Here is a 21,835-nt window from a genome sequence, read left to right on the forward strand (position 1 = left end):
ATCTCCCACTAACATTGCTTACATTTCCAGTGGATGATTTTGACTGTCATTTGCTACCTGAATTTGAAATAAGTTGTTTGAGAGGATTTACTTTTTAAAGGATTAGCAGACCTAATATGACAGCAGGATTGGACCATGCTCTATTGTCTATGGGAGTCGGGAGACATTGCTGGCCATTAAGCCTTGGTGATGGTGGGGGCAGTTCACTGGATGACTTGGAAAACCTGTTTCGATCACTATGGTTTCAGATTGTTCCATTGACATCAAGGTATGCACTTTGCAGATTGCTTTAAACATTTATGCTTGATCCTGCAAAGACTTTTGCTTAAAATTAACCTGTAGCCAGGCTGCAGAGATTCAAGTATTTACAATTAACAAGTAGCTCACCACCCCTTGCTCCTCCTCTCCTGCAGTTCCCAGACTGCGTTTCTATTTGAGATTAGAAGACTGAAAGGCTGGTAAGTCACTGCTGGAGGACCTAAGCTGCTGAATCTCTTCTGGGAGCAGGGGGAGCTTTAAAGGATGAATTCTCCCCAGTGCCTGCAGTCAGAGGTCAGTGAGGGTGTTTTAGACCCCTTTTACATTTTTGACTTGCGGTAACGCAGGTGGTTCTGCATTACCGCACCATTTACACGTTGCAGTGCCACTAAAATTGAATGGTACATAAACTCATTAACCTCTTGCCGTCCGCCCGTTAAGAAAAAACGGACGGACGGCAGACTCGCATCCGCGGGTTGCCGTCGCCAGACGGCATTTTTTTCCTGCGCGCGCACGGGTAGGAAAGACCCGCTCGTTACTACAGCCGTTAACGGCTATAGAGCCGCTGATCGGTTGTATGGCGTGCATTTCGGAGCGCCCCCCCCAATCGAGTGCCGCCATCTCCCCCCTCATGACCCCTTACCTTTAATCCCGGGATCCGCTAGCCCATCTGCGGCCCGGGACCGGCTCGGGAGGGCGTCAGGAGGAGGAGGGAGGGAGTCAGCTCCTTGCTGATCTCCGTCTGTAGTGTGAATGCAGAAGTGATGTGTATTACATCACTTCCGCATTCACCTGTCAGTCATCTGGCTCCTACTGCCAGAGAGAAGAAGCTGATGAAGCAAATCTGTGCTTCATCAGCTTCTTTTGGGGTCTCCAGGTGACATTAGGGGTCATTAACACCGCGGATGTCAACTGGTTAAAGCAATTTGTGTAGCACTGTGCCGCAACACACCACTGTATGTTGTAGTGTACTGCGTTCCCAAAAAAGGATCATATGAGGTTTCCTGTGTGCTTTGGAGAGGTGGCCGCTCATTCAGAATGAATGGCCTGACTTAACTCCACACACTTTAATGGGTTAACATAACATGAGTTAAAAGCACTGCAGAGGTGTGAAGCTAGCATTAAAGAAAAAGTGCACTTTTACACAAGGTGCAATTATTCCTTTTGCCCACCTTAAGTGACCTAAACAATCCTACCTTTGCCATCTACAGATCTATACTTACCGAAATCCAAGGGCTGTTGCCCTGTTCATGACATCCAGTGCTGCATGTCTCCCTCTCTTGGCCGTGTCCTCCAATCTGGGAGACGGTCCCATAGAAGTCTATCGGATTGTAATGCACATGTGTGGCCAGCAGAGAGATTATTACCGCGCTGGATGTAAACAATTACGGAACCGTGCCAGGGGCATCTCGGTAAGTATGGATCTCTGGATGGAGAGGGTGGAATCTTTTAGGTCAGGGGTGTGGGGCAAAAAGATTACTTGCACTTTCTTTTAAAGTGTATATTTATCCTTTAAAACTCATTTATTGCGGTTACGAATATATAAATACTTGTGTGTCCATAGCTTGGCCTGCATGTCTTCTCTTGGGCAACTGTGACTTCTCACATTTGCAAGAGCATGCACATTCTCAACCTGATAAGACGTTAATCTTCTCTTTAGGGGCTACCCACAGACACTGCTAGCTTATTGGGTATGGGCAACTGTAAAGGTTAGAAAACCTTATCCAGTTGCTTTTGTTTTCTCCCCTGCTAAAATAAGCTCTGAAGGTATTGGCAGCACTCCTTCCCCTGGCTTGTACCATAAGCTAAACCCAGACATTCACCTGAGACTACTACTCATGTTCAGGTTCCCTCGTGAAAGTTCAGATTAATTCCTGTACATCCTACTCTCCTTTTCTCTATAAGGCCCCATTCACACCAGGGCAGATGCGTTTCAGTGCAAATTTTAAAAGGGCGTTTTTGGGTGCTTTTAATTGCATTTTAGCACTGAAACGCAATTAAAAACTCCCAAAAACATGCTAAGTGCATTTCCATTCAAATCTATATGGAGTCCGCGATGATCAGCATGAAGGAAAAGCTCAGGGAGCATTTCGGGGGGCAGTCGGTTCGCGTCGTGCGATCGCATTAACGCTCCCAATAGGAATGTATGGAATAATTCATGCTGGCGATTCAGCGCGGACAAATCCACGCGACCGAACCGCACGAATGGTACAGAAGAGTAAACAACTGCTCAGGCTGTTGATTTTTAAAAATATTTTTTTCTTTATCAGTTTACATAAAGGAGTATTTGTTTTAATCTGATGCTTTTCCTGTTTCTATCTCTGTTTTAAAGTTTGCAGATCCTATCGGCTCTGCTTGACTTGGGCCTTATCTTCAGTTACAAATTATCTACAACTCATGATGCAAAACCTTTTCTTCTTGGCAAGGACCTTATTTGTTCAAGTAGTTAAGTAGTCACTGTTGCAACTTAGTGCTTGCCGGCACTTTCAGTTTCTAATATATATGTGAAGTAAAAGAAAAGCGACTAGCACCACACAGTGTTCAAACTGTGTTTCTTTTTTTCTTGCTTTAGCAGTTGGCCCAGTTGGCATAAATATTGTAGTTGTAATAGTCTGTGACTGGGGTTTTTTTTTTTTTTTTTCTTTTCTGGCCCTGCCACGTGCAAGTTCCATTCCTTTATAATATAATACACAATGTAACATAAGAAACAAATCAAACAAGATAATCTAAATGGTGTTGTTTGATAAGAGCCCACCCACTTTACACAAGTGTCTTGCAAGACTGCAGAGTTTTATTTCTTCAATGTCATTCAGATGAAGTGAGCTAGCCATCATTGCAGCTAATCGAAATCACAATAATCAGTAATGTTGCATAAATTCACAGAAGCAAAAATTTGAGAATAAATGCTTAACAAGTTCTGTGAGGTCCACGTAGTAGCACATTACCCAGAATTTCTGGCAATAATCAAAAACAGTGATGCTTATTACCAATTGTTCATGTTTGCAACACTGGGTGACCTATTCACACCTAAGTATGAACTTTTTTTCCCGGCTGAATTTGTTTTTTTAGTTGGGAACGTGCAATGTGTTTTTAATGAATTTTGACAAAACCTTGACTTATTTCCTTTTTAGTTATGTCCATATGATTTTTTATTGATGCACACTTTTATTTTTTTCCTTCATTCTGCAACTTTTTTAGTGTTTAGATGGGGATCTTTATGAGAGACTTCGGGATTACCTTTCAATGATCAACAAGACTGAGCTTAACATTTGTAAATCCACACAGGAACGGTTTGCAGACAACCTGGAGGCTTCCCTTCAGGTAAGATTTACCAGCTATACAATTTATTAAAGGGCACCTGTCATAATGGCTAGAAAACTAACCTGACATAGTAGGTGAGGTTGAATAAAGACAAGGGTCCATCCAGTAATCCATAATCCAGTAAAACATTCATAATCGGTCACAGTTGTTGCCATTCTGGAAGTGAGCTGGATTGGGGCCTCAGCTATGCCACATAACACACCCTTGACTGGCTGATTTAAATGTTTTTTTGTTTTTTTAAAACAAAGTGGCTGAACTTTATTGAACTGTGATGAGGACCAAAGATCAGCCCAATAGCGCTGGAGAAGGGCACACTTGTAATGTAAGATAGGAGAAAAACAAGAGTGGGTTGTAAGAATCTACAGGTTAACTTGAAACCCACCTCCAACAATCATTCATTCAAACTGACACTAAACTAAGGAGTTAAATCTTAAAAAACCTTAACTGTTAACAAAAATATATCTTATTTGTGTATCACTCAGCTGTAGATCCTCAAATCATCTCTGAATTCATGCTGGCACTGTCTTTGTAAAGTACCCACCGCTCCAAGCTCACTCCGGTGATGTATTATTAGTTTACTAATTTGTTCTGAGATTGTAGTCTGTCACGGGAGCAAGCTTGGAGCGAAAGGAATGACTTATGCACCGATTGAGTATCGTGTACATTTTTGTTAATAGTTAAGGTACTTAATTGCATTTTTTTTTTTATGAATAACATTTTCTTTATTTTCAAAAGTTACATTCACAAGTTGGTTACATACAGAAGATTCACGTCATTTCCAAAATATCTTAGCTTATTACAAACCGCTATAGCTTACCCTGGGGTAAATCTCAATCGTGTGCTTAGGTGTCTACTGAAGTAAGACGTAATGATATGATAGACTGTGTGTATAACTACAGAAGCAGAATGTGCCTCTGCCAGAAGTTATTTCTGCTCACCATTCCAGTCGCCTTTTGCCAACTTGAGGCGCAGCGTTAAACCAATCCTAATATCATTAACAGTCAAAACAGACAAAATAACACAAACTCTTTATCCTATCAGTCTCATTCCGACACACAATCATATCTTTATCACATCAGTATAAGGATTATATCTCTCGAGTTGCCTGACCTCCTAGACCTTTATTTGTTTATTGCACTTTCGGGTTTGAGTCTCCCACAGTCTTCTGCCTATTCAAATACCCAACCATCTCTCCGATTCCTCCTACCATTAATGTATCCCAAATGCCAAGAAGGGTGTCCTCTAGTCCTGTCAAGATATAAGGGTCCTGCGAGGTCCGTTGTGGGATCTCTCCCTCTCTATAGAATAGTGTCTTCCAAATCATTCCAAGGTTTCCATACTTTTTCATACTTAGATAAAGTATTGTTTTAGCCTAGCAGTAAGGATTTCCATAGTCTGCACCTCCTTGATTCTTCTGTATAAATCTATTGGAGCAGGAGAAGATACCCGTTTCCAATTTAGTGCTATGAGGCAGCGAGCTGCTGTTAGGATATGGGATAATAATCTATAATCATATTTACTGAGGTGCGGGAAGGGAAGCCCCAGTAGTTAGTGAATTGGAGACAGAGGGAGACTTGTCTGTAGCACTTTTTCCAAGGTGTTCTGTACCATCCTCCAATATGAGAAGGAGGACCTAAGATAGGTCTCCGGGGGGGACATTAAGTGGGAGCACTTCAGTTTTGGACACATTAAGCTTGTATCCCGATAGGAGCGATATCAATGGTCGGGTCAGTGTTAAAATCATATCATCGGCAAACAGTGCTAGTTTAAACGAGTGATCCCGAACCATTATCCCAGTAATGTCTGGAGATCTCCGTATAGTCGATGCCAAGGATTCTATGCACAAGGTGAATAAGAGTGGCGACAGAGGGCAGCCCTGTCTAGATCCATTGCGAATTGGAAATGCTTGCGATGTAGCATGTTGTAATTTAATAGAGGCTGATGGCGTTGAATACAAGGCTAGTACTGCTTTAGCGAAGGGACCCGTAATCCCCATTCTCCCCAAGGTTGCAAATAAAAACGGCCAGCTCATCCTATCAAAAGCTTTTTCAGCATCCAGACTCAAGAGGAGGGTAGCCTCCTTTTTTTCTCTCTACAATATCTAAAATATCTATTATTCGACGGGTATTGTCTCCTGCCTTGTCGGTTGAGTATAAATCCTACCTGGTTGGTGTGTATCAAAGTAGGGAGTAGTCGGGCCAGTCTGTTGGCTAGGATTTTTGTATAAATTTTAAAGTCGGAGTTTAGCAAGGCTATGGGTCTATAGTTCGCACATATTTTATAGTCTTTGTCTGGTTTGGGAATAACTACAATGTAAGAATGCAAAAAGGAGGAGGGAATGGAGTCTCCTTTCATGAAGCCATTGTACAAGGTTGTCAAGTGTGGCAATAGTGTAGCTACGTATGTTTTGTAGTACAAATATGGAAAGCCATACGGACCAGGAGATTTTCCACTAGGCAGAGTCTTCATAGTATAGGAAAAATAAATCTGCGCTCCTGGATATGTCTAAATTGTACTTGTACCAAAAGCAGCTATGAAATAAAGGAGGTGAACCGCCTTTAAATAGATAGAGTATTTGTAACACAGCGCTAGAGATGGAGTCAACAAAATGTGTGTAGATGTTCACAGATTGGGTTAAGTGATAGCTCATCCTATCAAAGGCTTTTTCAGCATCCAGACTCAAGAGGAGGGTAGCCTTTTTTATAAAAAACCGTCACAGATTATCCACTGTAATCTTTTTGAGACGTTTTTTCTGATACTGTGTTATATATTTCAATGAAGTTGTAATGCCGTATTATACTCACTAATCGAAGCTGATTTCATCTATCTACTATCATCTAATTTTATTTATTAGTACTTTCGAAGCTGACTTTATCCATTTTATTATTATTTAATTTTACTATCTATTTCTATTTTTTGTCATCTAAGTTTATCACGATTATTCACATATGTTTGAATGTCATTAATATTTATTAGCTATAGGCTACACTTAACCTTTAGTTAATTGCTCACTCGTGTTGTTCACACATTGATACAATTCATCTTTTTCGTTTACTTTTTATGATTGTTTCTAAGACACATAATTTATACATTGATATACATTGATCACTTAACCCAATCTGTGAACATCTACACACATTTTGTTGACTCCATCTCTAGCGCTGTGTTACAAATACTCTAGAGTCTTTATAGTACTAGTAATTTCTACAGGTGTTATCGGTGCATTTAAGTCCATCAGTGAATCCTTTGTGAGCTTAGGTAATTTACAAGATTCAAGATATTGTGCTATTCGGGAGTTTAGGGAGTCATCATCTACAGCAAATGCAGGGCCCTTCAGATTATACAGTCCCTCATAATATTCCTTAAATATTGCCGCTATCCGCTCTGGATGATGATGTAACACCCCTTTTATTATCTCTCATAGTCGAAATCTTTCTATTATCCATATCGACCTTTAGTTTTCGGGCTAGAATAGAATGGGCTTTGTCACCTCTCTTTTTTTGTTTGAGATATAACATTGACATCTCTGTTTTCTGAATCAGTAGATGGCGCAATTGAGCTTGAAGATTAATAAGAGTGCGGAGAATATCACATATGCAGCATCCTCAGCGCTGATGGCGAGGAGTAGACTTGGGAGTCCCTCTTGGATTACAGAGGGGGGTTTCGAATGGGGCATCAAGCCTCACTGCCTTTTTCCCAGGCGTGGATCTTTGCCATGTTGTCGGTTCAGGCCCAAGTTTGGGCAAGGGCTCCCAGCCTGAAAGGGTAGGACAGGTGATGCGAAGGTCCGAGCAAAAGGAGGAAAGATCTTCTGGCATCCTAAGGGTAGCGCTTTTGCCATCTCTACGCGCCGTAAGGCTGAAGGGAAAGCCCCAGCGGTACGGTATGTCATTGTCCCTCAATAAGGTCAACAATGGTTGTAGACATCTTCGTTGCTGCAACGTGACCCACGAAAGATCATGATACAGTTGTATGGGAGCTCCATCAAACTCCAAAGATCTCATGTTGCGGGCTTTCTGTAGGATCTCCTCCTTTACGCTGAAGTGATGAATCCTGCATATGACATCCCTCGGGTTGGTAGCAGAACCCCTAGGGCGAAGGGCTCTGTGGGCTCGGTCAATACTTATTTTATTGGCAGCAGGGGACGCTTGCAGGACCTCCTTCAAATCCTCAGATCCAGTAGCTTCCGGCAATCCTTTGAGACGTAGGTTATTCCTTCTCCCTCGGTTGTCTAGATCCTCCACATGTCTCTGCAAGTCTCGAATAGTATTAGCTTGCATCACATATTGTGATTGAAGTCGATACAGGTCTAATTTATTGTGTTGTACTTCTTCCTCTATGCCTTCTACTCTTTGAGTCAAATGCTGGAAGTCATTATGGAGTACCTGTATTTCTGATTTACAGGTATCTCTAACTTCTTGCACCAACAGTCTAAAATCTTTCTTAGTCGGGATATGTTTCATGCACTCCCGCCACGAAGAATAATCCTCCTCTTCTGCATCAGTGGAGGAGTGTGAGGTAGGGGGCCACACAGGTTTACGTTTCTGCGAAGGGTGTATAGAAGCAAGCAAATCTGTAGTATCAGCAGTACTTGCATTGCTAGCCATGTCCTGGGGCTTACGCAGGGGCTGTGGGGTGGCCTGATGTGGAGTGTGGCCTGCACTGGAATCCCTGGGTCTGGGAGACCGTTGCGGCCTAGGTTCCAGTTCCTGAGCTACATCCCATGGCTCGACTGATATCTCCTCCTCCCCTAATGCTGATGGGTCAACCTCGGCCCCTGCTCCACGGTCTCCAGGAGCCGATGTTTGCCGGGGGGCCTGTCTATGGTTCAGGGGTAGGTTTAGGTCTCCTTCTGCTGCCTGCCATACACGCATGGAGGGCCTCACTGAGGCGTCCTCACATGCAGGCCACTCACCCCTCTTTCTTGCCGGCTGCATTGCGGTGGATGGTGTCATCGTGGGCGGCGTCAAAGACACGTCCTCTGTCCGCTGAGTCAGACGGGGAGCTCGGCCGAGATTCCCCCAGTCTCAAGTCCGGAGAGGGCGGTGAGTACGACAGCGCGGGCCTGTTGTCTCTGTTTGTGCCCGTCACCATCTTGCCCCGCGGATCTCCTCTCACACGGTCCGACTGACCAAAGAAGCCCTTGATGGACGAGGACGACTGGGACCCCTTGGCGGAGGTAGAGGGAGTCTTTGCAGACTTCTTATGTTTCTTGTCCTTCATGTTGGAAGCTGAAATAGGGCTGCTAATCTCCACAATTCAGCGGCAATGGACGGAGCTCAGGGAGGACACGTCTGCTCACATCCCCTGGTAGCCACGTCCTTAATTGCATTTTTAAGATGTAACTCCTAAGTTTAGTGTCACTTTAATTTCCACTTTAAGAGGGTAGGGACCGTCACAAGGTAGATTGGAAATTATTTTACACCTTCTCTGATGATTGGTATATGTATGAGCCACCCTCTACATTTGACTCTGCCATATATTGAATGATCAGGATAAAAGATGTGTCCACACAAGTATTTGTGGTTCACATACAGCTCCTTCTGTTTTCTTCTCTTCATATATTAATACATGCAATTTAACTTTGAATTGGTCAGATGTGGCCAGCCATGTGAATGTCTATATTTGCTCCAATCCATCTTACCTGAAAGTGTTTGGCTGGTCCACTCTGCATGTGAATGGCCACAACTTCATGTCCCAGGTCTTCCCACAGCAACAACTTATAAGTCCCAGTCTGGTCCTCTTCTGGGACCTAAGGTCTAGTCTCAGATTTGGCCCTGAAGTGTCCCTGTCTCCAGACCATTAATTCCAGCAACAGTCTTCTTATAAGATTTTATGTGCAATTTATGTATTCTATGCATGTTCTTAACCTGTCAAAGTCTCCCTTCTGAAGATATCGAAAAGCCCTGAGACTGCTGCTGGGTGCTGCCATCTTGGATATGATGTCCCAGCCCCTGCTGAGTCAGCGCAGTCACTCAAGTGACGATCTCTATTGCAGGGGTCCCCAGGCCACGTACCGGTCTGTGGCCTGTCAGCAACCAGGCAGCCGCTGGTCCTCGTCCAGGGCCGTATTAACACAGGGGAGCATGGAGCCCCCTCTGCAATTAGGCTGGCCCGGATCATTTGGGATGCCCAATGGCAATCCGGGCTGGCTACATTCAGGCAGAGGTGGCACTCTAATCAGGCATATTAGAAGGCCACTCGCTGGGACTTCTCGGGGAACTAGTGAGGAGCGAGCGGCCGTCTGTTGAGAGCCGCATCCACTGCACACATAGACGCCATTGAGACTTGCTGGACCCCTGGTGAGAGCCCGCACTGGCCACCTGAGAGCCCCATCAACCACCTGGGAGCCCAAACTGAACAGGAAAACAAGCTCAGGGCTTCTATTTCTAGTTTGACTATTTTTGATGTGGGGATGTACTGGAGGCCCCAGCGTGCATTTTGGATTGCTGGGCCTCCAGTGCGTCCCTGCACTTCTTGAGGAGGAGTGGGCTGCCTCCAGGTACACCTGCATTTAATTTATCGATTGCATTAATATGCTCCAACATGGAGACTCATAGTTAGGAGCACACTTCACAGAGAAGCCTAGATGGGGCAGAGTGGCTTCTACATATTTTTGGCCAAAGGTTTGTGTAACTAAAACCTCTGCTTTTAATGCATACTGTTGGACATAGCAAGGTGTTTTGTTGCAGGCTAGCTGGGAAGTGTGCTGGGGACTCTTTTTGTGTCTTGTATTGCCTCAGAGTCCTCAGAGATGGGTAACTGGCTTTGACAGGTTCCCTTTAAACCATTTGAATAAATACCACCTTTGAGTGCTTCCAATAATCTATGCATGCAACTCTCTCTCCTTCATACTCAGGTTTCTCGTCAACAGAATTTACAGCTTTTTCTGAAAGACACCAATTTGTTCTCCCCAGTACCTATTCAGCAATTCCACCCTGCAGGGACAGATAAGGTATTTGCAATATGATAATGGAAGCTTTCAATGTGTACAATCTATTGCCCAGTAATCCCAGTGCCTGACTTTTCTTTCAACAAATGTAAGAAAAAATCTAATTGACTATTTTCATAGAATGTTGAATATACAGCAGACTTTTACCACTGACTCAATCTATTTTTCATCGCAGAGTTAAAATCGTTCCTTCCTACCTACCTTCCTCCTGTGCCACGTCATTTTCTACAAGATATAGGTTGTCTTGAAATTGGGTCAAACAAGGTCGTATTGACTCCTAATACTTAGGGGCATGTTTATAAAGCAGTAAATGTGACATTCACCAAACATTCATTGCTGGTTAATTCACTATAATTTGAAGCAGATGCACTAGGAAGATTCACCTGCAGTTACTATTTGGTGAATGTCACCTCCACTTCTTTATAAATATGAGGCTCATTTTGTTCAGTTTTAAAACCCAATTCCAGCAATTTTTATAGAGTGGGGGGAAGAGTTAGAACTCTGTTTTTATTGCTGTCTGTGTCTTCATTCAAGTATAAATCCTAGTTTAAGGGCTTGATCTGATCATCTTCTTTCCAGTAGTTTTCAGCAATCACTCTGGCGCTGGTGCCGGTCTTTGATCCAGCGCTGACTGCTGTGTCTTCCTGCCCCACAGAGTCTGTGCACGCTGCCAGGCTGCTTGCATTGACTTACCCTGTGTCTCTCCTCTTCTCCCGGCCGAAGATCTCTACTGCGCATTTGCCCACCCTATGATCCTTCAAGGTCCCCTCGAGAATTTGTAAGATCTTCAGACGGGAGCGGGTGGTGGAGACACAGGTAAGTATTAACCTTTTTGGTGACATATTATTTTATATATATTTTTATGTTTTTGCATATGTCTACTGCTTGCTAGCAGTAGATATATGCAGAAAAAAAAAGTAATGTTTAATTATCCTTTAAGAACGTTATCCTTTACTTCCTGTCCAAGTGACAGTGTATCACAGGGACAGGAAGAGAGGGGACATCTCTCTAGTGGAGTCACAGGCAGTAGAATAAATCCTGACCGTTTCTAATTTCATTGGCAGCACTACCATCCCCCACCATTCTATAATATTAGCTTATTAATAAAGGGCTGACATTTATTACATCTTTCTTGTCATGCTGATTTTTCAGATTGAATTGTCTTTTATAGTGTTGATATTTTTTTCGAAGGGTTTGTTGTAGCTTTTTAATAGCTTTCTTTGTTGTGTGTATATATATATTTGACAGGTGTCAAAGCTAGAAACACTCATTAAAGGTCCAGAAGCAGAGAACGTGTTAGACAAAGATGCACGAAGATGGACAAGTCGAGCAGCAAGAGATTATAAACTGAAAACCCATGGCGAAAGGGTTAGTGCTCAGGGATGATTATTTTCTGTCGTGTCATTTGTTCTTTGGTTACCACAGCGATCACATGTCAATGTTTACATTTCCAAGCCCTCCCCTTCCACTTACAACAGAGATGGGGAGAGTACAGGAAGTAATGAATGAAAGAGTCATCCATTTCTTAGTTCCTGGTGAAAAGCTGCAGCAGCAACAACATTTTTTTAAATGGTGTATAAACCCCTTAAGCCCCTCCCTCCCTTCATGTATTTGTTAGTTCCTTCTGTCTTTGCTCTGTATTAAACCCTTCAAATCCCTTATCCGGCACCTCTGTACATTAACCCATTCATCTCCATCCTCCCACTGTATGTGACCTGCACATTAACACCTTCACCTCCTCCTCCTCCCTCTGTGCATGACCTGCACATTTAATGTATCTAGTGCACCATTACCAACCTCCATGTTTTAATCCCCTCAATACCAGCATATTTATTTTCCAAAAAACTGTGGCAAAAAATCACATCACCTTGGAGTGTCTACTTTCTAAAACAGGGTCATTTCGGAGGTTTTTGTGCTGTCCTGACATTTTATTTGATATGTTTTCTAACAAAGTAAGGGAAACGGGTCTTCAACCTTTTTTTGGTCTTTTTCCCCCTCTATATAGTAAACAATAAAAACAAAAGGGTTATTAACTATCGCCAAAAGAAAGCTCAGTCTCAAAAAATGAAGGGGGTTTAACATGCTGGTAATTAAGTGGTTAATTGGATTTACATATAATTGAATGTTTTAATATGATTATGAATACATTCATTGTAATCTCTCTTGAATCCCTGGGGTCGCCATCTGTTTAAGTATTTATGTATTTTACGTATTTGTGACTCCTTTGTTCCTTTTTATTCTTGTATTGGAGACATGGGCCAGTAAGGCAGTTTTTTCCTTTGCTCTGTCATCTGTTTACCATTTCTGATATCCGTCTTTCCTGGGGCTTAACCTCACCTTTCCAAATGTTTTTTTTCTTTGCCTCTTTCAGTACAAGTATTGATTTCATGTGGTTTGTCTTAACCAGCCATTAATGCGTCTGTGGCTTTTTGACCTTGCATAGAAAGGCACTGGAGATCATATATCCAAGGGCACAGAAAGGTAGCTTTAGATAGGCAGAGCAGATGCTGAAATTGTTAAACAGTTTAAATACATATTGGAGAGAATATAAGCATCTTAGAGGAGAAATAGAAATATTAGAATAGATTCCTACGCCATGCTGTTTTTCATTAAATATCAGGCCATGTGACGTTGCTGAGCATTAAACGGAGCGGATCTTCTATTAGAATCGGGGTGTGGGGGAGTCGATCTCCTAATATGAGATTACAGTTTGCCCAACTTCTCCAGTCATTTTAAGTTGAGCAATCGTTTAATATGACAGACTTCTGGTTTTAGGCTGGTTGGTCTGATCATTCAGTATTGAACTGATTCTTCTTGACCTCCATCCTCAATAAATCTTTATTTCCACGTATACCTGTACACGCTGTTTGTCTTTTTGTCCTGATAACCATTGACATCAAAGAAAGTGAAGGAAGTTCCTAAAATTCTTGTTGAATTGTTGTTGGAACAGGAGGTGATGGGAAATCATCTAGTGGGCAAACCTATTTTGTTGACCACTATCTAAGAGGACATATTCCCTCCCTTTGGAGAGATCTTCTTCTACTTCCTGCTGTGTTTCCGGAACAGAAAGTGAATGCTGATGTGATTGATTAAAGGAGAACTATGGGGTTAAGGCTTTTCCCCATAGTTCTCCTTAGGGTAACGGGAGGACACAAACTAGCGTCCTCCCATCACCCTAGGCTCAGTATACAGCGAGCAGTATACTGAGACGCCGCAGTATACCGCGAGCTGCTGCTTGCGGTATACTGAGATGCTGAAGAGGATCCCGACAATTATGTCTGGATCCGCCCAGCTGCGTGACTGACAGCTGGCTCTGCCTATCTAGAGGCAGAGCCAGCTGTACCCACCCCCTCCCCCGTCCGTTCCGCCAGTCAGCGCTGGCGGATCGGGGAGGGGGGAATCCAGCCCCTCCCCTGTCACGGCAGAGAGCCGTGACAGGATCGAGAGGTGAGCGAATGCCGGTATGTGTTCGCTCACCTCTCGATCTACTGAGCTGACCTGTGACAGTCTCATTGTCACAGGTCGGCTAGAACTATGAGGTGAGTGAAAAGCACTCACCTCATAGTTCTCCTTTAACACAAATGTCCCAAAAAGGCAACATCCAGACTTGATCCGATCTTTAATCTTTTATTACAGCATTTCATATAAAAAGGCATCAACATGAGACGCGTATTGGCTAGCCCTGGCCTTAATCCTTAGCATTTGGTCAGAACCTGCCTAGTATTAATGTCGTTTTTGTTTTTTTGGTTTTTTTTCTGACATGCTGGCTTTTCTTGGTAGTAGTTGCACTTGGAAAGGTGATGCACTGTACCACCAGATGTGATTCAGTCCTGACTTTGAACTAGCTATGTGGACTGATTACTACCTTCCTGGGTTCCCTGAATGCCAATGTTTTGTACAGTGATATCAGTGTATGGTGGTGGTTAGGCTTCCCTGGGAACTTTACTTGGATTACTGTATAATGATGTAAAGCTGGTGAATTAAGTTACACTATACCCTTTTAAGGTTCTGCAAAGACTGGAATCCAGGAGGAAAATTGCTGCAGAAGAGGAGCTGCCCAGCATGGATCTGAAAATAGAGGAAGTAAAGGAGAGTGTGCGGAAAGCTGAGGTATTTATAACAATTCTATGCTGCATGGTCATCAGCAGTATAGCATGCTGGGTAGTAATTTCAGTACTAGCAAACATGCTGTACTTTGTTCATGGTAAAAATATATTGCACCTTAAAGGGACACATACCAGCCTATAAAAGAGCAACTCGGGGCAAAAATCCATTAGTGAGCTGTAAGTCCTACACAGGAAATTAAGCAACTAGGTTGCAAATTCCAACTGCTGTAAACTTAATTTTTTGCAACCCACTGTCCTCTGAATGCTGTGGGATCGTCACCTGCTCTGTAGGGTAGCACTGAGCTTCTTGTCCTGTGACTCCTAGGGTGACAACACTGTATCTGTGGAGGAGCAGTGTTGTCACCCTAGGCTGCCCTCCATATTTTGCCTACAAACATCTGACCCTTTTTTGTAGGCTCATAATGTTTGAGATATCCACTCAGGGCACAGTAAGTGATAAAACTCTTGATTCCGGGCATTATCAACAGATATTTTGCTGTACATGCAGAAAATGTACTTGGCCTTAACAATGAACACCAATGCAGCCACTGTATCCAAGGACTGGTCAGCTGCAACCTATTCCATTTGTGTGCCTTTGTTCCATCTTGTAACTTTATGTGAAACTGGTAAGCCCCTAAATGTGCAATATGCAGTGATTTCTGGCTGTCTTCGAGCCAAGCCCCGCTCCTGCTTTTTCAGTGGTCAGTGTAGGCTCTCATAGTGGACTCTTAAATGGCAGGTGTGGGGTTAATGGTACATCTATAGTCAAGGTGCTTTCTAGGGGTAAGGATATTAGATCCAAGCATTGCAAGGTATTGATGTACCTGACTGATTGCCTTAAAAATATATTCTGGCCCGTTGCTTTAGATTCTGTTGCTGCATCCTAGAGGGGTGTCCACTGGGATTGACACATGGTACACCCAAGCATTGTGTGTGTGTGTACGTTCTTGCGTGCGCGCACATATGCATTTGATATATTTGGGGGGTTTTCTGAGTATGTATGTATCTATGTAAACATATATAAACATTTGTGACCTATGCTCTTTAATGTGTATTAGGTCAGTAAGGAAAAAGCAGATGCCCGGGTGGAGTTGTTGCGTCAGGTCGTAGTTGATGTAGACACCTGGCTGGCTGGTGCTATGACACAAGCCAATGAAGAACTCGAGCAAGAGCGACGTCTTAGTGAAGCCCGGATGTCTAACGGAGAGATGTCGCCCACTGTAAGTTCTGTATATTGTCATTAGGCACTGTCATATGTCAATGATGTGCTAGTATACCTAAAAGGACCACTGATGTCATTCACAAATACTGTATGTATACAAATGTACCCATATCTGAACAGGAGCTATATGCATGCCAAACTTTGCCAGCTGCCCTGTCAAGTCTACTGCACTTCTAATAATCTTGTACATGTACAGACACCCCTGCCAATGCTAACTAGGACTTAGGGCATTCAAAGTGTTTATAACGTTAGCTTTTCTGGAACCTGAACATGATTAATCAGATTACCCCAAACAAATATGATCCTAGATATAGATTTTAGTGTTGCTGTGCATCTTTTTTTGATATCAGTCCTTTTTGCCAAAAGGGTGTTGACGGCATTCTTCCATTGCATCATTGGGCAGGAAGTCAGCTGTGTTCAGAAGAATGATTTTTTAAATATTTTGATCGAACATTAAAAGCTCTTTGATATAAGCCACCTTTTGTTACTGTCCCATTAAATCTATCACATCAATAGAATGTCTTGCAACAAATACACATTGTTACTAATATTTGTAGGGCAGCAAAAAATATTACCATGTGAGATGTTGCTTGTGCCTTTTTGTATTTTGTTTTGCAATGCCACAGGCTGCCACAAGATGTCTCTTTTTACCGTACAGTATTTCGTTTTGTTAGATTTTCACTGTTCACATGAGATACTTCTTAAAACGTTGTATGGTTGTTTTGGAGTAAAATTCTGGCATTTAGGTCTTGGATACCCACATTTTTATACTGATCCTATAAATTACTGTTTATAGAACTGGTTAGAAGAAATAAAAAGTCATATATTGGTCGAAAATCTAGTTATAATCAGCATGTCCTTCATAGCAACCACATAGCAACAAAACCTGTTTTATATTTTTACAAGATATATAAATAGGATTCTGAGTAAAGGCAAGTTTCAGAAAGCCAATATTCTTAGTGAATCTGTGTCCAGACTACTCACAGTTAATTATTGTGTGGTTGCATTGGTTTATTTTTTGAGCACATTGCTAATCCTGACTGGTTTACTCTAAAGCAGGAGCTGAATTGTCTAAAGACAGCTAATTGAGGCAGTCCAGGCTAAGCTGGCAGCTTCTAACCAGATCATTATGATTCAGATGATAAATTTTGAATTATTTTTTTTTTCCTTTAAAGTTAACTTGCAATTATCTTTTAAAAAGTTAACAGTTCTTTTCCTTTTCCATTTCAGATGGAAGAATTTGATTTCTCAGAGTTTGAGGACGATGGCGGTGATATATTTGAAGAATCCGATTTAAATTTGAGTGGCTCTCGCTCATTCCCCTCACCTTGTCAAGTTTTTTACAGTTATACGGTAGGAGAAGTACAAAAAGTGCTGCCCATGAGCATCCCTTTCTCTGTGATTCTAGGTTGTGCTTAGGTGGGACGAGGACGGTAACTACAAGGGGGAACTAGCCTATTTCATTCAGGTAGTGCAGCATTCGGGCAAAGCTTAGAAAAAACACCAAGGGTGTAGGGGGTGCTTGGGAGAGCTCATAAATCCCTGTCATTTGCCTCCTTTTAATTATCAGCGACCTAGCCTAAGGAATTGTGCTTGTATCAGATTGACCATGTGCTCTCAATCCCCATCTTAATAATGCCAACAAAGAGCTGTTCTTGTAAGACTACTGCATAACATATGAACCCGACAGGTGTTTTAAATTATATATGAAATGATTGTGCCAACTCGTATGGCACTGCCATTAAATGAGTCCAATTGAAAACACAAAAAATGTGCTTGTGAAAATAGGGACATTATTCATCCATTAGTGGTAGTGGTTAAGATACATTCCAAGGCATTTGGGCTATGGGGTCATTAAAACTAATGGAAGAAGAAAGGAAATAAAATGTTACATAGCGACAATAGCTTAATTATATTTAACGTCTTTAGGTCTGATGTACATTTGTGGGTATCGAGCTATTGCCTGTTTTTCTTTTGTCTTCGTTTTCCTCAGACCTAGAATGTGGCTCCTATTGTTGCAAAGAACAATGCAGGAAGCATACACTCAGACCATGCTTCATATCCAAACTTTGCTTCCATTGATTTGCACCAATTTCTGACACCCGTGGGAAAATAGAGTGCAGTGCCTAAGCAGAATCCCTAGCTATGTGTGAGATTAGTCAAAAGAAGCCTGGCTGTCAAGGGACTTGGGTTCTACCTTTTACAGATGAGTCTACATCTCAAGACTAGGCAATAGGTTTACTTCTTGATGACTTTTGTCTTTCATTTGTAACTCTGTCTTATATTTGGACAGGCTACCCAGCCAGATGAACTATCTATCACACAAGGCGAGGTTCTGGAAGTCATTGAAGATGGAGATGTGGAAGAATGGGTGAAGGTCAGTTTGAAATAAAGTTTCTGTTTTTTTTCACTTTTCACATCTACAAGTCTCACTCTTATCTTGTGTTTTTCCTCAGTCCCACATCTCAGGTATGGTGTAGTAGTATCTGTTTATGGCTTCATAGAAGCAGTGTGACAGATGCAGAATATTATGTCTTCCTGAAATACAGAAGAAATTATTAAAAAAACGATTATTGTAGCTATGCAGATGTTACTGTTAATACAATTGTAGGCTCATGAACAAGTGGTCATTGGAGGAATAAGTGAACATCATAGTGTACCAATTCATAATTATCCTGACTCATTTGTCTCAAAACCAATAATCTTTTGCTTGTGAAAAGGGGAATCATGTTCATTGGTTGATCCTCTACTTCAATAGAAAGTTGGTTGAAATAATATGCCACTGGAATTGCAGTTGAACATAAAATCCTTTTTCAGGTCTGCATAAAAATGATATCTGTAGCTCACAGTGCATTGGGGTAACCAATAGGTTGCACATGTGATCATTTAACAATAATTGTCAAAGGCCTTTTGAGCAAACAAAAAGCAAACTTTAGGATAACCTCTCCTACTACCAGCATGCCTCAGTTTTTTTTCTAGTGCCATTGAAGGAAGAGTGTCTTTTTCTTAAGCTCTGCTGTCTTGTTGTAAAGATTAACCTATTTTTTTTTGGCACTTTTTTTCTTCCAACTCTTTCTCTATAGAAATTGGATGCATGTTGTGTGCTCCCCCTAAGTGCTTATGCCTAGGACAGTTTGATTAGGCCCCGTTCACACCAAGGCATCAGCGATCTTGCACGTATTTATGCACGTTTTCGCCTAGCGCTTTTGAGCGTCTTTGTGTGTTTTTGTATGCGTGTCTTACAGAGCTGCCAGATTAAGAGACATTTGTGTAAATGGGCAAACGTGCGCGAAGTCTTGCGTGATTTCAGGTTTTCCTCTTGAGTCTATTGTGACTGCCAAAAATAAATTTGTGTGCCTTTTCGAGCATCAGGTGTTTTAAAGCTTGCAACAAAACTCTCGGGTATGAATAGGGGCCATAGGAATTAATGGGATTTCTTGTTTTGTGAGACAGAACATCTAGGTTTGATTGGTGCTGGGTTGCAGGACCTTTGTGCAACAAGCATTTGATCTACCTGGCCTGCGAGGGACAAATATCTCTTTGAACCGGCTCTTGATAATTTCATCAGGGATGCTAATAATTTCATCAGGGATGAGGAAGCACCCATCTTTCTCATCACAAGAAGCATAAGCAGTATGGGATGAAGTCCTCTCCCTTGCTGCCCATTAAACATTCCTTTTATTTATTCACTCCCTCAGCTTAAGTGTCAAAGCCCTCCATGCTTGGCTCCTTGTCAACCTTTAAAGTTTGCCACTCCAAGGCTGCCACATCCTCAAGAAAGCCCTGCCTGAAAGTGCGCCCTTAATCCAGAGAGGGAGATGGATCTCCAGGGGCTCCAACCTGTTTACTGTTCCCAGACCCATAGGTGGCATTTATCCCATCTTGGGCCTCAAAATTACTGAATGTTTACACTGCCAGACAACATATCTTGTGATTGGTCCTGGACATGTCCTACATGAGAGTTGCCGCCTCCTTGCTGATGGATGTATGTTGAGCTTGGTCCACGGCTCAGGAAATCTTAATTTCATATTGTATCTTACCCTGTTTGGCCATGCTATCTCTGGAACCACTGGTATACTCCTTGGAAGTTCTTCTGACCAATGTCATACTCAGGATTCCTCCCAGATGAGTCATCTGCTCTGACCGTTATTCTAGATATGAACTTCTTATTGTCTTGAATCTTACAGGTTTAGTTAGGTTGAAGCTTAGGGTCTTTAGTGTGGCTCTGGTCTTCTGCAAGGACTTTGTTAGTTGATTTTCAACCTTCAGATTGCTTTAAGACTTCCTTATGGTGAAGACTTCCAGTGTCCCTAATTGGACAAATAAGAAAATAGGATTTTTGTACACCCCATAAAATCCTTTTTTTGAAGTCCATTGAGTGTTGTTGATCATGCTTCCTACAAAACTGAGGCATACCAGCTCTAAGAAGGGTTATGCTGGGCTGGCCTACAAATTTTGTTTGTATATCCAGCTGTAATGCAAATCAATAGTGAAGGTTGAGGAACCTTTTTTTTTAATTTTATATATATTTTATACAATCTCTGGTTTTCGTGTGTGTGAGATATATTCTTTAATGAAGAACTGCAGGTATGCAAGAAGTAGTCTTACTGCAGGGGTTACCTTTTTTACATTCCTGAAGTTCCTTTTTAAACAGCTGGTGATGTATAAAAGGGAGTTGGGGTGTGTTATTCCATCAGTCTACCATCCTTCCCTCCCTGTAATCCAACAATCAGTTATAACTATCTCCTCTATCTAGTTATAAAATGGAGAATGCAGATTAAAGCAGTCATACTGTTCAATGCTGTACAAGGCTGAAAGACTTCTAATGAGATGAATGAAGTTGATTAGTTACAGCCATTCTGTGAGTGTTACTATTGCATGGTGTATGTAGTTTAAAAAAAAAAATATATTTTTTCTTTTTCTTTTTAGCAATCTTGCAAGCCCTAATTGAGTAAGGCTGATTTAGTTGCTTCGGCTGCAGTAGTAACATTGTCTAAATGGCCTTGCAGTCCGAGAAGTAATTCAATCTTTTATAAGCGTTAGAGCGAAGGTGGGCACAAAGTATAAAAAGAAAGTCTTAATCCCTTTATACCCTAATAAGATATGGACGTAACAATATGTACTATTCTCTGTTTGTGCTGCAGGCCCGGAACAAAAGTGGACAGGTTGGCTATGTACCAGAAAAGTACATTAACTTCATTAAACAGAGTGCTGCACAATCCATGGACACTGGTCATGACAGGGGGATGTCTACAGAAAAATCATTCTCTGCAATAGCCAGGCTGGAATGGGCTGATGCAGGAGGTACATTCCAATCTATATTCTTGTTAGAACTTAGAATGCTTTTATTCTATTAAAGGACAGTTAGCTATTTGCCATTGTAATGTATAACTAAATATGGATAAAATACCTTTAATTTCATTGGTTCTTAGCAGGATTGAAGGTAGTTGGATTGAAGGTAGGATGTTGGCTGGAATGGGAAATGGCGGCTGTTGTCAGACCAGATTCAGTTTATGCTACAGGAAACTGTATATTGAAAAATGACATGCTTGTGCGCACACACACACACAATGAGCTCTCTCTTCCATATGCATTTCTGATTTTCTTGTTTTCTTAGAGGTGTTTCTAGTGCTTTTGTTATCCATTAAGGATCTCAAGCCACACTTTGCAGCTATACATCTGTAGATTGGCAGCAGTGTAGGAGACTGCCTAACAAAGCAGTGTAACAAAACTGCACATCTATTAAAATTACAGAAATAATAAAAGATGTCTTTGGGCCCATGAAGACTATGCATTGCTGAATTAATGGGCTGGCAGGACCTGGCACCCCCCTTGTTGTACTGCATGTTACCGCATTCAAGGAAGCATTCTCTCAAATCCCGGACCAAATTTTGCACTGAATATACCCAGTTTAAGAACTTCTCATTTCCTGTTATTTGTGCAGTAATATGGGCCTTGCCACAGTTTGTTGAGGCG

The 21,835-nt window shown here is 42.0% G+C and overlaps 1 protein-coding gene across 2 annotated transcripts in view; it reads left to right on the forward strand.

Moving 5' to 3' along the window:
- Positions 1-21,835, forward strand: part of FCHSD1 (FCH and double SH3 domains 1) — a 75,673-nt gene that overhangs the window by 47,757 nt on the left and 6,081 nt on the right. For both annotated transcript variants that reach the window (XM_018554884.1, XM_018554883.1), the window contains exons 9-16: positions 3,457-3,579; positions 10,439-10,534; positions 11,780-11,899; positions 14,537-14,641; positions 15,696-15,857; positions 17,090-17,212; positions 18,153-18,236; positions 21,004-21,163. In XM_018554884.1, coding sequence (XP_018410386.1) covers positions 3,457-3,579; positions 10,439-10,534; positions 11,780-11,899; positions 14,537-14,641; positions 15,696-15,857; positions 17,090-17,212; positions 18,153-18,236; positions 21,004-21,163 — 973 coding nt within the window. The remainder of the gene's footprint in view (positions 1-3,456; positions 3,580-10,438; positions 10,535-11,779; positions 11,900-14,536; positions 14,642-15,695; positions 15,858-17,089; positions 17,213-18,152; positions 18,237-21,003; positions 21,164-21,835) is intronic.

The sequence above is a fragment of the Nanorana parkeri genome, unplaced genomic scaffold (assembly GCF_000935625.1).
Source record: "Nanorana parkeri isolate BGI_ZX_2015 unplaced genomic scaffold, ASM93562v1 scaffold176, whole genome shotgun sequence".
Classification (NCBI taxonomy): Eukaryota; Metazoa; Chordata; class Amphibia; order Anura; family Dicroglossidae; genus Nanorana; species Nanorana parkeri.